The 16,069-nt window shown below is 35.9% G+C and overlaps 1 protein-coding gene across 1 annotated transcript in view; it reads right to left on the bottom strand.

The window, feature by feature from the left end:
* LOC118662034 (sodium channel protein type 1 subunit alpha) overlaps positions 1 to 16,069 on the bottom strand; it is a 99,823-nt gene that overhangs the window by 43,036 nt on the left and 40,718 nt on the right. Inside the window, exons 3-11 of the mRNA XM_036320647.1 lie at positions 15,101 to 15,219; positions 12,885 to 12,974; positions 11,278 to 11,406; positions 9,150 to 9,241; positions 7,603 to 7,872; positions 4,481 to 4,544; positions 3,570 to 3,711; positions 2,684 to 2,890; positions 1,315 to 1,599 (exon numbers count right to left, since the gene is read on the bottom strand). Coding sequence (XP_036176540.1) covers positions 1,315 to 1,599; positions 2,684 to 2,890; positions 3,570 to 3,711; positions 4,481 to 4,544; positions 7,603 to 7,872; positions 9,150 to 9,241; positions 11,278 to 11,406; positions 12,885 to 12,974; positions 15,101 to 15,219 — 1,398 coding nt within the window. The remainder of the gene's footprint in view (positions 1 to 1,314; positions 1,600 to 2,683; positions 2,891 to 3,569; positions 3,712 to 4,480; positions 4,545 to 7,602; positions 7,873 to 9,149; positions 9,242 to 11,277; positions 11,407 to 12,884; positions 12,975 to 15,100; positions 15,220 to 16,069) is intronic.

The raw sequence follows: 16,069 nt of genomic DNA, 5'->3' as shown, positions 1-16,069 counted from the left end.
GGCTGTTTGCAGCTGGTCACACACCCTTCAGGGTGGGGGTCCCCACTGGGGTGCCTGGCCAGTCTGGGTGAGGGGCTGAGGGCTGTTTTCAGGCTGGGACTGAAGCTCCCAACTGCTCCTTTTTTTCTTTTTCTTTTTTTTTAATTCTGAGCCAGCTTTAGCTCTGAGGCTCCAGCTCTTAGGCCTCCACTCCTGAAAGCAGGTATCTGGTTTGTTTAGGTTCTACAATGGAAACTCTGTATCAACTCCAGGTCTGAGATCCCGGCTGGCTGAAAGCTGGTTTCTGGGGTTTTGTTTAGCTTCTATTTTTGTAACTATGTTTCAAACTGCCAGCTCAGAGGCCGGCAAGGCAGGCGGGGAATGTTGGAGTCCTCTGTCACTGAAGCAAGCAAGCCTCATGTTAGTTTCAAGCTGCCTGGCTGCCAGCCGCCATCTTGGCTGACAGTTAATTTGCATATCGCCCTGATTAGCCAATGGGAAGGGTAGCGGTCGTACGCCAATTACCATGGTTCTCTTTTATTAGTGTAGATTAGGAGGGAGGGGCAGTATAAAATGACCAAAAAGACACTGATTAGCTAGTCCAAAATCCACTTTTTTTAAAATTAAAAAAGCTGAGGAGCCCTGGCTGGTTTTGCTAAGTGGTTGGAGTATTGGCCATCGCATTAATGGATTATGGGTTTGATTCCTGGTCAAGGGCATGTACCTGTGTTGTAGGTTTGATCTCCATCCCCAGTCTGGGTACATGCATCAGGCAACCAATTGATGTGTCTCTTTTACATATATGTTTCTCTTTCTCTCTTTCTCTCCCCCCCCCCACTTCCACTCTCTCTAAAACTCAATGGGAAAAATTAACAACAACAAAAAGCTGAGGAAAGGGGGGATAAATGGCAATGGAAGGAGACTTGACTTGGGGTGGCGAACACACAATACAGTTTACTGGTGATGTATTACAGAATTGTACACTGAAACCTATATAACTTCATTACCCAATGTCACCCCAGTAAATTTAATTTTAAAAAGTTGATGATCAGAAATATTAAATGCCATTAGTTACAAGTAGCAGCAGACAGTATCAGGATGAGAATCCAGGGCTCTTATTTTCAACTTAGTGTTGTCTCAACTACACCAGGCTGTAAGACTTACATATATATGGAGTACAATTTTCTCATAACTATGTGAAGAAAGGATGGGTTTAAATATAATAAACATAGCAGTCAATTCAGTTGATGAAGATTCATAAGTCTGATTTAATTCTCCCCCTCTTTCAGCTTTCTCATTTTCACCCGGGCATCATTTAACTCTGTAGTGCCATACCTGGTGTGGGGAGGAGTACCTCTTTTCATAGGTCAAACGATTCCCTTCGATGGAGAAGCGAAACCCTTTCCTCCTGATGCTGTCTTCAGATTCAGATTTTTGGAATTCATCCTCATCTTTCTCTTCCCCACCGGACTGCTCTTTCTGCTTTCTTTTCTTTCTCCGGTTTCTTCTCTCCTTAGCACTCTTGGAACTCAACTTGGAGGCTTCAGATGAGCTGTCTGAGAGCCGGCCTGCTGCACTGGGCTCTCTGGAATGCTCTGAGGCGGTTACAGTGGCTGCCTGCTACATTGAGGAGAAATGGTTTTAGCATGGCACTAGAGAAGACTTTATCTTTTTTAAAAAATGGCCCAACTATTTGCATGACATTTAAAAAATACAGTTAGCTGACTCAAGCTGATCTTACATAGAAGCAGCTCTGCAATTATTAGAGGGAATTATTTTTTCTTTCCACCTAATGAACACTTGCAAAGTTAACTTGGTGTTCTCTGTGCTAACATTTATTGTGTTTGTATTATGCTTCACAGACCACATATTCAAAAGGATCAATCAGGCATCCACAAGAACAGATATTCATTGTACTTTTGGGGATTTCATGTACTCTAAAAATTGGTATTTACTTAGCACTGTCTTCTTTTCTCTGAGAAGGAAACTGGCACTTGTGAGAAAAGCTGATGAGTTAGTTGAGGTCATATCCAAAGGCAGGAGAAATGAGATAAGAGCTGAGGTCCTCTCTCCAGTTATTGAAACTGGGTTGTCCAATATCCTCAAAATATTATCAATAAAATCCATGGAAGGTAGTAACACCCCTTCCTCAGCCCTGCATAATGCTCTATCAGAAGACTAGAGAGGGGAGGGTCCCTAGTTTCTGCCAAGCAAGACAAGACATTCAATTCCCCAATACAGTTCCTAGCTTCTTCAGCTCAGCACTGATTCTTGCCATGTGAGCACGGGACCGAAGGTGAACACTTTTAATTTCCAATATTTTTTTTAAATAACCAATACAGTTTTTTCTAAGAAAAGATGATTTCTTAGGATTTTTCCTAATGCCAGTATACTCATTCAGTAAGTGTCTCTCACTTGAGAGGACCCCAAAATCATATTTCCCTTTTATTCTAAAGATATTCCGTTGATTAAAATAGCACGAGAGTGTTCTATTGTGGTTAATATTTTAAACAATGTAGAATGTCTAAAGGATCTATATAGATGCTCGAAATGTAGAAATCTTTACCAATCCCCTCTACTACCAGCTTCTCTTAAATACAATCAAATTATCTGTCTCTCACTTTCTTTCCAGGATTTTTGTAACAACCATAACAATAAAAATATCATGCCGAGGGACAGGACATATTCCATTTGACGAGTTTACCTGAGCTGCCTCTTGCTGCTTTTTAAGCTGTTCGAGCATCTGCTGAAATTCAGCCTCTTTCTGCTCTGCCTCTTCCATGGTGGCCTGATTCTGTTCCTCATAGGCCATGGCCACCACAGCCAGGATCAGATTTATCAGGTAGAAGGAGCCCAAGAAGATGACCAGCACAAAAAAGATCATGTATGTTTTCCCAGCAGCACGTAATGTCTGGAAACAACAACATCAGCATTCGTTTTCAATATAATGTCATTAACTGGTGGCCCCGGCTTTCAACTTACTTGTGTATTTTGAAGGATTCTGACATAAACAACCATAATGATGGTCACACCCCCTCCCACTTCTTTGTTTTGTTTTGTTTTGTTTTGTTTTGTTTTTTTTAACCTTATCCTCTTCTTCCCTAACTCATGCATTCACATTTTGAACTCTAGGAGGGAATTCTTGGAATTACTAAGAATAAAACAGAATTGAGTAAAATACCACAGAGACCTTCATCAAGGAGCTGAGTCTTAAATGAGAGTCAGAAAGAAACCAAAATCATCTTTCTACATCTGCTTATTAATTCTCATCCCCTGCCACCTGTGGGATGTAGATAACACCTGAGGGTGTAGTTGGAGCCCAGGAAAGGGTGTGCCTTCTATTTGGGAAGATGTGTCTTGGAAGGATGGTTAGTAAGTTTTGAGCTCAAGGGAAATTAGAAAGAACCACTGTCCCCAGCATCACTATGCTTAATAAATGTTATAATCAATAGGATAAAGGAACTCAAATCTCCCGATTTCAAGTTGTGCCCTTTCTATTATATTATGCTGTGGTTTGAATTTCATAATTAACTTGGTTTTCTTATATACTTCTACTTAAAAATGCAATATGTGTTGCTTCAGGTTCTCACCAATTGGTAAAGGTTTTCCCAGAAGTCCTGAGTCATCAGTCGAAACAGGGACAAAAAAGCCCAACTGAAAGTATCAAAGCTTGTATAGCCATAGTTGGGATTTCTACCAGCTTTCATACATATGTATCCTTCTGGACATTGGCTGTAATGTGGAAAAAGAAAGTTTTACAATAAATTCTGTGTTGTTTTTTTTTTATTCTTGCAGCATGTTATAACATTGTCTATTTCAAGGAATAGAAGTATGATAAATAAGTAACTAATATTTTTCTCAATTTTTGACAACGTAATTTTACTAGCCACTTGATGTCATCATTAACATATTTCATAGAATTTCTAATGATATTTTACAAAATTGCTTTCTGTCAATAATTAGCATTTTATCTCTTTTTCATTGTCCCTACTATGGAAACCTCCAGAGTTGACTCTTGGCTCATATATGCTCATCTAAGAAAAAAAGCATTGGAGCCTGGCTGGTGTGGCTCACTGGTTGAGCATCGACCTATGAACCAGGAGGTCACAGTTCGATTCTATGAACCAGGAGGTCATGGTTCAATTCCTGGTCAGGCACATGCCCGGGTTGCCGGCTTGATCCCCAGTGTGGGGCGTGCAGGAGTCAGCTGATCAATGATTCTCTTGCATCATTGATGTTTCTATCTCTCTCTCCCTCTTCCTTCCTTTCTGAAATCAATAAAAACTTATTTTTAAAAACAGCATTAGAGCTAAAGTTATAAAACATAAGCACTTGCCTAACATTTAGATAAGTTGTCACCTTATAAGTAACCATAATTATAGTAAATTAGTATAAATAAAGTTAGTTGGCTGTTATCTGTCAGTTTCCACAAAAAAGAGACAAAATAAGTGTGTATATATACATGCACATATACAGGAACACACACAAATTATTGGCTTACCCTGCATCAGAGCTATTTCCACATAGTAATGCATCTAAAAAACCTTCCAGAAAATAATGATATCCTATTTAGAAAAAAGAAAGTCATGTGATGAACATTTGCATTACATTGAAAAATGAGAACAAGAAGATGAGGCCCTACTTTTAGAGTTCATTGAGTAATTTAAAATACACTATATAATTCAAAGACACAGGTATTTGCCCCTTCTCTCTACCAATGTTAGATATTACATTAAGGGGATTACTTACTAGGACAAAGCATTTGTTCTTGGTAAATGTAAAATTAGTGGTAACTATAGGTATTAACATAATATTTTAGGAGGTATCAGTGTTTTTCCACCACCCTCATAAAAAGTAAAAATTGCATTCTGTAAAAATAGATAAAAATAAAATGGATTCCTTTGCCTTCTCCAAATAGTCACATATTTCAAAATAGAGGTATTATATCTTTTCTGGTTTTCTCTATTTTTAAACACAATTTTTAAAAGTTTAATAATTAATTATAATTTACATTATACCAACTCCCAGAATATATCATAGGTAACTTTTATTTTATTTTTTATAGGTGTCTTTATGTAAAGGATACATAAGTCATGTCAAGTTATGTAAAACAAATGAAATAAAAATAATCTTAAATACTAAAGCTTAAATAATTATTATAGGTGAATACTTCATTATCTCAAAGTTTTCTGTCTCTGGCAAATTCCTTAGATTCTTTCACTATTCAGTTGAAGAGTCACTTCTGTGAATTATTCTTTGATATTTTCTAATTCCTTCCCATTAAAGATTGGCAAATTGAGAACTCCCACCGTGCTGCCAATAACACGTATATATTTCAATTATTATTATACTCATTATCCTATAGTGTAATTAGTTGTTTACAAATATTGTTTCACCTTGAAAGAAAACCTAATGGTTAATTATTTCCACATTATAGTATTTTGAATGTAGTAGTCTTTCAATAAAGTTTACTGAATGAATTAGTAAAGGGATAACAAGAAGAGAAACACAAAATTAAATAATCATTTTGTAAGAAGAATTTTTCAGAAGAAAAATTTTAGATTTTCTCAGAAGAAATATTTTCTGGATCCTAAACTTTCAGAGAAATTTAACCTATGCATAGTTCTGTAAGGGATACAAAACACATAATGCAAAATTTAATTTTCATTTCTAACATCTTTATTTCTTTGAACATAGAACAATTATGATAGAATCTTTAAATTTTATTTAAAATTAAACAAAGCAAAAGAAATATGTAGTTTCTGGATGAATTTTTGATATCAGGTACTTACATGAAGTTGTATTCCCAATTAAATTCACTGATCTATATGCTTAATCTAAAGAAATTTATCTTTAATTTTAATAAATTTAATTTTCTAATATTTTAAAAGATAAACTACTTTGTTTATATTTGTATTTGCTTTAAAATAAATGTTTCAACAAATAGAATATAATTAGGAAACAAATTTTAGAGCTGAAAATGGCCTTAGATATCCTTGACTTTGAATATATGAAAAATGGCACCCAATAAATTTCACTAGAGAAAATATACCCTAAATGACATCTTCATAGTCAGCTCCTTGTTATTACATTAAAAAATTTTTCAGAGAGTTGATGACATCAGTGGACTTATTGGCATATGTAGTTAATAAGGACTACTCTGACATGTATTTTTCTTAATCAAGGTATTTTCTTAATCTAGATATTTAAAACTTTGCAAATTATTTATTGGCAAATCATTAATATCATGGAAGAGTTCATCAGTAGCAACTAAGGTATTTTCTAGATCTACAACTATAAAAAGACAATGATTCATTTTTAAAGATTATATTATCATTACTTTAAGAATTATCAAACCAGCCCTAACCGGTTTGGCTCAGCGGATAGAGCGTCAGCCTGTGGACTCAAGGGTCCCTCCCAGGTTCAATTCCAGTCAAGGGCATGTACCTTGGTTGCTGGCACATCCTCAGTGGGGAGTGTGCAGGAGGCAGCTGATCGATGTTTCTCTCTCATCAGTGTTTCTAACTCTCTATCCCTCTCAGTTCCTCTCTGTAAAAAATCAATAAAATATATTAAAAAAAGAATTATCAAACCACCAGTAACCTTTTATAAAAAGTCATTAATGTTTCTTCCCTTCTTTGATTTTTCCCTAAATATCACCTTAAAATACTAAAAATTTTCCCTAAGCATCACCTTAAAATAATAAAGATATAACTAAATTTAAGATAGGTACATCTAAAGTTTAAGTTTCATATATTTAATATTTTTCTCTAAAAGAACATTCCTGTTACCCATGAATCATGTTCTAACTCTCTCTGCCTTTGAAATATTGCTACTGGCAGATACTAAAATTAAATAAAAGAGAAAATTTGACTTACTTTCTTGTCACTTTTAAAAGTGAAAGAATATTAGGCCAATTATTTTTCCATCCTTTAAAGTAGACTATTTAAACATTTGACTATTTTGTCTGAACTCTTGAAATAAAAATAAACTGAATTCCCATAAATCCACTGATTTATTTAACATTTTTATTACTCTTTTTTAAAGTTTAATTGACTCCAATTCCCTTCTACTTGATGTGATACTGCTTTTAATTCTTATTCTACAAATATAGTATAAGAGTAATGTTTGCCTTTAGGTCTCACTTGATTTCCATAAAATGACAATAAAAATAAGCTACTAAAACATAAGCACCCTGAAGCCATGTGTAATTACCATTAATTTCCCAGCATCCTGTACAGTTTCTAGTACATAAAAGGCGTTCTGTAATTAACGTTTTATGGGTTACATTTGGATAGTACTTTACAGTTCAAAAGGGCTTTAGAAATTCTTATGTTATTTAATTGTCTCAATCAGCACAAGGAGAATGTACAGCAACCAAAGATCCTAGGAAAATTTCTACTGAATTCTTCAGCCTCCCTTAATGATGATACAACAGAAAATGCCATTTGGGAGTCAAAATTAGAATAGTTATGAATAAAGTAATTAAATGTATGTGCAAAACATTGACATGGTGATTAAGAGATTACAAACCGTGATGCAACCATTTAACAAAATATATCTATGCCTAAATGGAAGGCAGATCAACAATGAAAAATAAATCTACATAATAGTAATTCTTACTTGAATCTTGAACATATGATTTCCAGTCAAACTCAATGACAGTTTCATTTACAAGTGTGCCATTGTAATTCACAGTGATATTCTTCTCTATACTATGCTCCTCCAGGGAAGAATTGGTGGGAGGCCATTGTACACATTTATTCCGCAGGTTGCCCATGAAGAGCTGCAGCCCGATCAGCGCAAACACGCTCAGACAGAACACTGTCAGGATCATGACGTCTGAGAGCTTCTTCACAGACTGGATCAGGGCCCCCACGATGGTCTTCAGGCCTGAAAGAACGAAAGAAGGCCATTACCATGAAGACTTACAAGGTCTGAAAAAATAAAAGCCTTACAATTTTCTTGAAAACATAGATTCCATGCACAGGTCTGAAAATGATGCCAATGCTAGTGGAAAAGCAACACTTGATGGTAGGCTGGTGCTTATGGAGGTGACCTCCAGAAATAAGCAATGAAATGAAGATCCATGTCCCAATATATTGGAAAGAAAATAAGGGAAGATTCATGGTCTTCATAAAGCCTATATTGGGAAAGGCTCTTGTATTTCTCTTTTTGCTAATGAAACTTGCCCCATAATTTTATACCAAATTACCCGAATAAGTATTTTTGAATTCCTACTTATAAGTAACAAATATTTTGATGTAAAACTGGGGGTGGTTTGGAGTATAAATACACCTTAAGATAATACATTTTCCATGCAGACTCATGCTAGTCTGTATTATCTTCTTCCCTTGACTTTTAAAAAATATATATATTTTTATTGATTTCAGAGAGAAAGGGAGAAGGATAAAGAGATAGAAACATCAATGATGAGAGAGAATCATTGATCGGCTACCTTCTGCATGCCCCTCCCTGGAGAGTGAACTCACAACCCAGGCATGTGCCCTGACAGAGAATGGAACTGTGACTTCCTGGTTCATAAACTGATGCTCAACTACTGAGCAACACTGGCCAGGCTTCCCTGGTCTTTTTAAACAATATTAAGATTACATTGTATTGGCATAGATATCAATGACTACAATAAATAAGCAATTACAGATCAGTACATTCAATAGGGACCAAATCCTTACAATTGATATAGATAAAAATTGACATCTCTAAGTGTAAATCATACAGACTCTATATTACAGTGTCTCAGGCAAGACATTGTTAAACTCCAAGGCTGATAAAAAATGTGAGACCAGCCCAACCGATGTGGCTCAGTGGTTGAGTATTGGCCCGTGAGCCCAGAGGTCACTGATTCCATTCCCGGTCAGGGCACATGCCTGGGTTCGGGCTCGCCCCCCCACAAGGGGTTGTGCAGGAAGTAGCAAATAGATGTTTCTATCTCTCTATCCCTCTCCCTTCCTCTCTAAAACAAAAAATCAATAAAAAAAATGTGAGACCATAAAAACCTTTGTCCCAATAATAAGAATACTTTTCTTTAAAGCACCCTATCATGATTACTATGATTTTGATTTTCATGGTTCTGATTTTCTGTAATGCTGCATATCAAGTAAAGAAGCTGTTGCTGAAAAACACATGATGTCTTTTAACCCAGCTCTCACCTGGAATGACTGAAATAGTTTTCAGTGCTCGGAGAACTCTGAATGTTCTCAACGCTGAGACATTGCCCAGGTCCACAAACTCTGTCACATACCTGCAGTAGGGAGTTCACACACAAACACAGTGACAGGATACAAAGAAAGAGCTGTAGGTACAACGAGCCTTATACTTTACACTAACGACTTCTTACCTGGGATTACAGAAATAGTTTTCAAAGCTCTCAAGACTCTGAAAATTGGAAGAGCTGAAAAATTGCCTAGGCTTACAAATTCTGTTACATACCTATAGAATTAAATCAGAGTTATTCAAAATTTAAGCAGGATTTTATATATTTGCTTGGATCATGTGTAACTTAGGATAATTAAGTTAAAAGAAAGCTTAATTATAGTTTCAAGGTTGCAGTTAGAAAAAAAAATGCATACAATTATGCAAGTGAAATTTATGCATGAAAAGGCAGATTGCCTGACTAGCTGTACATGACAAAGTTTTTCTAGTGTAACCTTTAAGTGAAAGGTAAATTAAGAATATTTTATGGAGCCCAATGATGCTCCTGCCATTGCTGCTATTTTGTTTTAAAAAACAGTAGTCTCATCATGCCTTCTTTTAAATCATGGCCAGAGGGAATGGCAAAGAATTGGCTCTTCCTGATTAGATGTGGAATGAAGACAAGAGAGGCAGTGTTTGGAGCCCTGAGAATATCAGCTCTGCTTCTCTTCCCATTTAGCATCTACGTATACCTGTAAAGGCTAAAAAGTTCGCTCCGGAAAGAATGATGAGAGCAAGTGGTGTGGGTCCACTTTCCTCCACATTCTAATTTCACCTGCTCCTGTATGACCTTCTATTACTTTTCTGAGTTTCTTCTCTCTTGGGGAAATTTACCACTTGAAAAAAAAGGTGGGGGTGTGTGGGTAGACAGGGATGCAGATATTGTGCACATACTGAGTGAATCTGGAAGAAAGGTAAGGATAAAAGATTTATGTTGAGGGTGGAGAGAGAGATGACAAAAATCATAAAGGGAAATAAGAAAGAAAAGAAATCAGTTTAGAAGTAGGAAGTGGCAGAGAGAGTATGTCCATTTATAAGACTAAAATCATTTGCTGATGAAATAAAAATTTAATATATTAAATAACTTATCCCCCCCCCCAATTAGTTTGATTTGGAATGTTTTGATGCTAATAGATGTTTATTTTCTACTAGAGGCCTGGTGCACAAAATTTATGCGGGGGGGGGTGGGGGGCGGGCGGGAAGGGGTCCCTCAGCCCGGCCTGCACCTTCTCCAATACGGGATCCCTCTCACAATCTGGAACCACTGGCTCCTAACCACTCACCTGCCTGCCTGCCTGATGCCCCTAACAGCTCCCCTGCCAGCCTGATGGCCCTAACTGCTTTTCCCTCCTGGCCTGATCACCCTAACTGCCTAACTGCTCCCCTCTGCCAGCCTGATCCCCCTAACTGCCCTCCCTTCCTGGCCTGATCCCCCTAACTGCCTGTCTTCTGTCCCCTCCTGGCTTGATCTCCCTAACTGCCTATCTGCTCTCCCCTCCTGGCCTAATCCCCCTAACTGCCTATCTGCTCTCCCTTCCTCTCCGTGCCCTTTGGACCCCTGGCGCAGGCATGCTGAGAGCTCTCCGCTGCGGCCCCACCCCCATCCTGATTGGTTGTTACATGATGGCATCCAGGACAATTTTCATATTCCTCTATTATTAGTATAGATTATTTTACCAAACTAATAGAAGATGGAAAAGTCAATGGGCAAGGTCAATGAAAATTGGTGCAGCCAGCAGAGTTGTTTGTGCCTGTATTTTTTAAAAGTCATTTTCACCAATGTAAAATGAATAGACTTTTGCTTTCTTACTAGTGTGTGCGTGTGTGTGTGTTGAAAAAGCAGCATGTGTGAAATTTGCTAGATGTTTGTTAAATGTGAAAATTATAATTTCAACCAATGCAAAGACTTTATATGCCAAAGTGAAATGTCACTTTGACCTCTGTTATACTAAATTAAAATCCGAAGTTTAAATGTATAAATCACACCAAAATATTCTACAGTTACAGCAAACTTATTCTTTCAAAGCATAAACACTCATAGAAAGCCAAACCACACTCTTTTGAAGTTTCAAAAAAGGCACTTACGCAAATGTGATGACTGTAAAGTCGAGCCAGTTCCATGGGTCCCGAAGGAAAGTGAAATCCTCTAAACAGAAGCCCCTGGCAATAATTTTTATAAGTGATTCAAAAGTATATATTCCAGTGAAGGTGTACCTGGAGATAAGTATCCAGAAAGAATTGATAAAGTAACATATTTTTCATAGTAAGTCAATTTCTTATCACCCTGTCAGTGGAATAGATGAATTATTTTAAAAGGAATCTAAGCAGGTTGATATTATTTTCATGGAAATAAAACATAGCCCTTAATTTAAATTCAATTCCCTAACACATGAAGAGTGTCCTGAGAGCAGAGTGAGAAATACATGCTGTATAAAGTCCAGCTAGGTGCTGTCTGAAATGTCTTAGTATTGACATTAATGAATAAAGCTCCTTGAGAATTATCTAGTACATTCATGTGATGGAGTGGCCAATCCATAATATTGCAGAAGCATAAAATGATTTTCTTTCCAAAAGTAAAAAACTCAATTTCCATCATGTTTTATAAATGAAAAACATTGACAAATTAGCAAGTCTTTATTTCTCTCCATAAGATAAGACAGGTTAACTTACTTGCAAAAAGAATTTTGTTAAGAACAAAGTAGGTAATTCTAGAATCAAAGTTTAGAATGAAATATGAGGCTAACTCAGAAACTTGGATGTTTTCAAGGTTTAAATATTTTACTCAGAAGTTAAATAATAAAATCACAAAAACTAGGATGACTAAAGACCTGTGGACCTCACATGTCAATGTCAATACTTTAGGTATTCTTTGCATATAGTTTTTCCTTCATAATCTTGTCCCTTTTCTGATTGGCTCCAATCTGGAACTGTCTAGAACTGAAGAAGATCTTGGGAATAACTCTGGGCTGTTGTTTTAAGGGTCAACAGCCATGGAGTAATAGTGGTCACAACATGAGCGGAATGAGCACCTATCACAGATCTGGACCCTCGGCTCAAATGTATTCCAGAACAGAGCCCACAAATGTAGTTAGTAATGTTTCTGTTTTCTGAAAATGCTATTCTTTCCCCTCAGTTAGTTAAGCCCGTAGTCTAATGAATTTTCAAGTTTTAAAATCCCAAATGTTGGGATATTTTTTCTGCAATGTTTTTGGTGAAACTGATACAGGCCTGACCTGAATAGGATGTGCCTGATGGAAGGGAAAACTTGTGAGACTCAAAGATGTCTTCTGATGGCATGTGTAACCCGCCCCTGTAAATTTATAACTCACTGAATTCATCTGAAATTTACCTGGGACCAAGTCCTACTATACTGGCTCTTTTTTGCAATTGTTTTCACCACACTTGCTTTGACCACTGTAGATACTAAAGAAAAAGTGATAAGTGTCCAAGAATGATGGGCACCTGGTATCCACCAAGTACACGTGAAGGAGAGATATTAGACCCGACCCCAGCAGGTCTACGGGTCAATGAGTATTGTCTTCCTGCTTTGTAATTGTGCTTAGAAATGCCTTTAGTAATTACGCTCTTTGGTTTTATTTAGAAGGTACATTAAGACATAGTTTCAAAATCCTAACTATATATGTATATCAATAATCACATAGTAGGTGGTTTAAAATATAAGTTGAACTTACTCTACATTCTTTGTCCATTCAGGAGGGTTACTCATGGTCATAAACACACAGTTGGTCAAAATAGTGCACATAATTAGCATGCTGAATAATGTGGGTTATTGTTAAGGAACACACACACACAAAAAAATCTAAATCTATGTATTATATAAAATTAACATTGAAAAGCTTAAACTGAATTTTAGCCAGGACTCATGAAAAATACACCATGGACAAGTTATCTAATCTCTTTAAACTTCAGTTTTGTCACTGGTAAAATGTAGCAATAATATCACCCTCACAGAGTAGCAATATAGATTAAATGAGATAATGTACAAAAAGCTTTATATAAGGACAAAGTGTTGCTTTTGCTAATATTACTAAATCAACATATTTACCCCCTAGAAAACTTTAGAGGGAAAGCTATGTGCAATCTGGAGTCATACAGTTTTTGAGCAGAGAGATTGACTTAAACTATTTCAGGTGATTAAAATAGTAAGTTGTTGAAAAGGGCACATATCTGCAATATTGTAATTTCTGAAACAAATGTTACCTAATATAGTTAAACACATTTAAAAATTTATGTAAAGCCCTAACTGGTTTGGCTCGGTGGATAGAGTGTCGGCCTGTGGACTGAAAGGTCCCAGGTTCGATTCTGGTCAAGGGCATGTACCTTGGTTGTGTGCACATCCCCAGTGGGGGATGTGCAGGAGGCAGCTGATCGATGTTTTTCTCTCATTGATGTTTCTAACTCTCTATCCCTCTCTGTAAAAAATCAATAAAAAATATATTTAAAAAATTTATGTACAAAGTACAGCATGATGGCAGGTGTTGGGTTGCTCTGTTTTGACTGAATTAACTATAGCAGCCATGGATATGATTAAAAGTGAATATTCTTGAAGGCCAGGACTTAACATGATGTGAATATAATTAAAATTTAACCTAAAAGTGGTCTTGTCTCAGTTTGAGGTGCAGATTAAATGAGTTCATGTGTGTGATATGATAAGTATTAGCTAAAACAAATGACTAAAAGGGACCTAGAAAAACAAATATTGTAATCACTCTATTTTAGACATCAGGCAAATAAGGCCTAAAACAGAGAAATTAGATAACTCAGTCGAGGACTAGAACACAAATTTTCTGCCTTCATATTCAATATGCTTTCTACTACAGTTTATTGCCAAAACAAAAATTTTCCATAAGTAAGAAAAAGAAAGTTTTCATCAAATGACCACACGATGGCACTAAAAACAAAAACTAGGATATGGAAACCATACCTGTAAAAATGCTGAAATATGATTTTAATATTTTAAATCTTTTAATTTTAATAATAACATATTTATATCACTGAGGATTTTCTTGTTATCAGTTAAAAAACAGAATGGTCTTTTAAGTTTTATAATTTTTTAAAGAACCAGGTTGTATGAGTTTATGATCATTATACAAGTATTTCTATTTTTCTTATTCCCAAAGCCATTGAATGAGACATAATCAGAAATTAAGTTTTTGCCAATGAATATGAACAGATGAAGTTATTTGCAAAGTCCTTCTTTTTCTTTAACACCACGGGAACCACATTGCCACATTCCTAAAGACCATTTGGAAATATAATCTAAGCTTTTTTCATTAACTTCTGTAGTCTTTACTAAGCAATCAGTTTTGCTTGATAGTAATAATTTAATGACTTAAATTGGAAAGTCAGCCAATATTACTGTAATTCCTTCACAGAATTCATTAGGAAAGTTCAATAATTAGCTAAGTGTTAGTCAAGCCTTCTGACCATCTTTCATAGAAAATATGCTTAAAGGTTTATTTTAAGGTAAACTAAACTGCTCTTTATTATAGATATGTCTAAACTTGGCTTTGGAACTAGATTTCTTTGTTATATCATTCTCTGCTGCATATCCCTGGTCATTACAAACTGTGTACAACTATAGTAAAGAGTAGTATAGCTATCTTACACTAGATTTGTAGGACTTAACACATACAAGTATTATTAGAAAGATATATGTAGACATATAATGTTAAGACTGTAAGTTTCAGTGACATCTATGTGACTAATACACTCCAAGAATAAAGCTTATAAAAAAAGAATAAGGCTTATATGACAAAAGTAGATACAAAATTAGAGTGACAAAAGCCATAAAATATATATGTGTCCCAACTTAATTTTATATTTAGCTACAAAGCACTTATAGATTATGTACACATAGTTAATATTGATTACTTGAAAAGGATATGAATGTACCAAAATCTTAATAGCTATTTTCCTAAGAGGATTGAAGGGAGTTAAAATGTACAGGGCAGAGGTGGCACTGAACCGGAAGATGGCCTTCCCTTTATTCAATACTATAAAAGTCTGTAAGATAGGAACACAACACAGAAGTATAAAAGTATAAACCATTTAAACTCTATTGTCTGCTTTCTATTATCTGTCACAATGACTCTTCCAACGTTACAACTTCTGCTGTGCACCATGAAGACAACCTGCCCCTGGATTTCTTCTTAACAGGGAGGGCATCCAAAGGCATCACTTACCTTCACCCAATACGTCCATGCAATGTCATCACACAAGACATTTATTTATTTTCTTAATATTTTAAACATCTGAGTTAAATGAATGCCTTAAATGGGTGGATATTTCATTTTATTCTGAAAATCCTAAGACACTACATTCCTTTCTAGCGATTTCAGCTTTTCCAATTCAAATATCTTGAAAAGTAACTCTGTAGAATGCAAAATCATTCAACAAAACTAATATTTAAAAAAATAACGTTTTTTTTTTTACCATTTATGTTTATAAAATGAATATAACTCTATTGGTAATAGGAAATAAAAACTCTTGGGTTAGATGGATATAACCTAATAATTGATTTTTGGAGGCCAAGTTCCCTGGAGAGTATCTGTTGACCAGGAGTGCTAAATTCTGTACTGGGATTTCTGAATTAGCTGACACATTGAATTCTAATCCCAATTGACTGCCTATCTCCTGTAGTGCTTTCTTAGCACAGAAGAGTAGCTCAAAGCCTTTGTAGAACCTGGAATCCATAAATGTGAAAGAAACTGCATCCCAAAAATTAAGTATAGAAAGCAATTAGCAGTGTGCAGGAGAAAAAAAAGCAGCAACCCACAATAGCATAGAAAAGATTCTGACTCAGTGTTTCTTACGATGTTTACTTACAATCAGACGGAGTTGGGGGTGGGGGAAG

The sequence above is a fragment of the Myotis myotis genome, unplaced genomic scaffold (genome assembly GCF_014108235.1).
Source record: "Myotis myotis isolate mMyoMyo1 unplaced genomic scaffold, mMyoMyo1.p scaffold_m19_p_8, whole genome shotgun sequence".
NCBI classification, from domain to species: Eukaryota; Metazoa; Chordata; class Mammalia; order Chiroptera; family Vespertilionidae; genus Myotis; species Myotis myotis.
The sequence above is the reverse complement of the archived record's forward strand: the minus strand, read 5'-3'. Positions and strand labels throughout refer to the sequence as shown.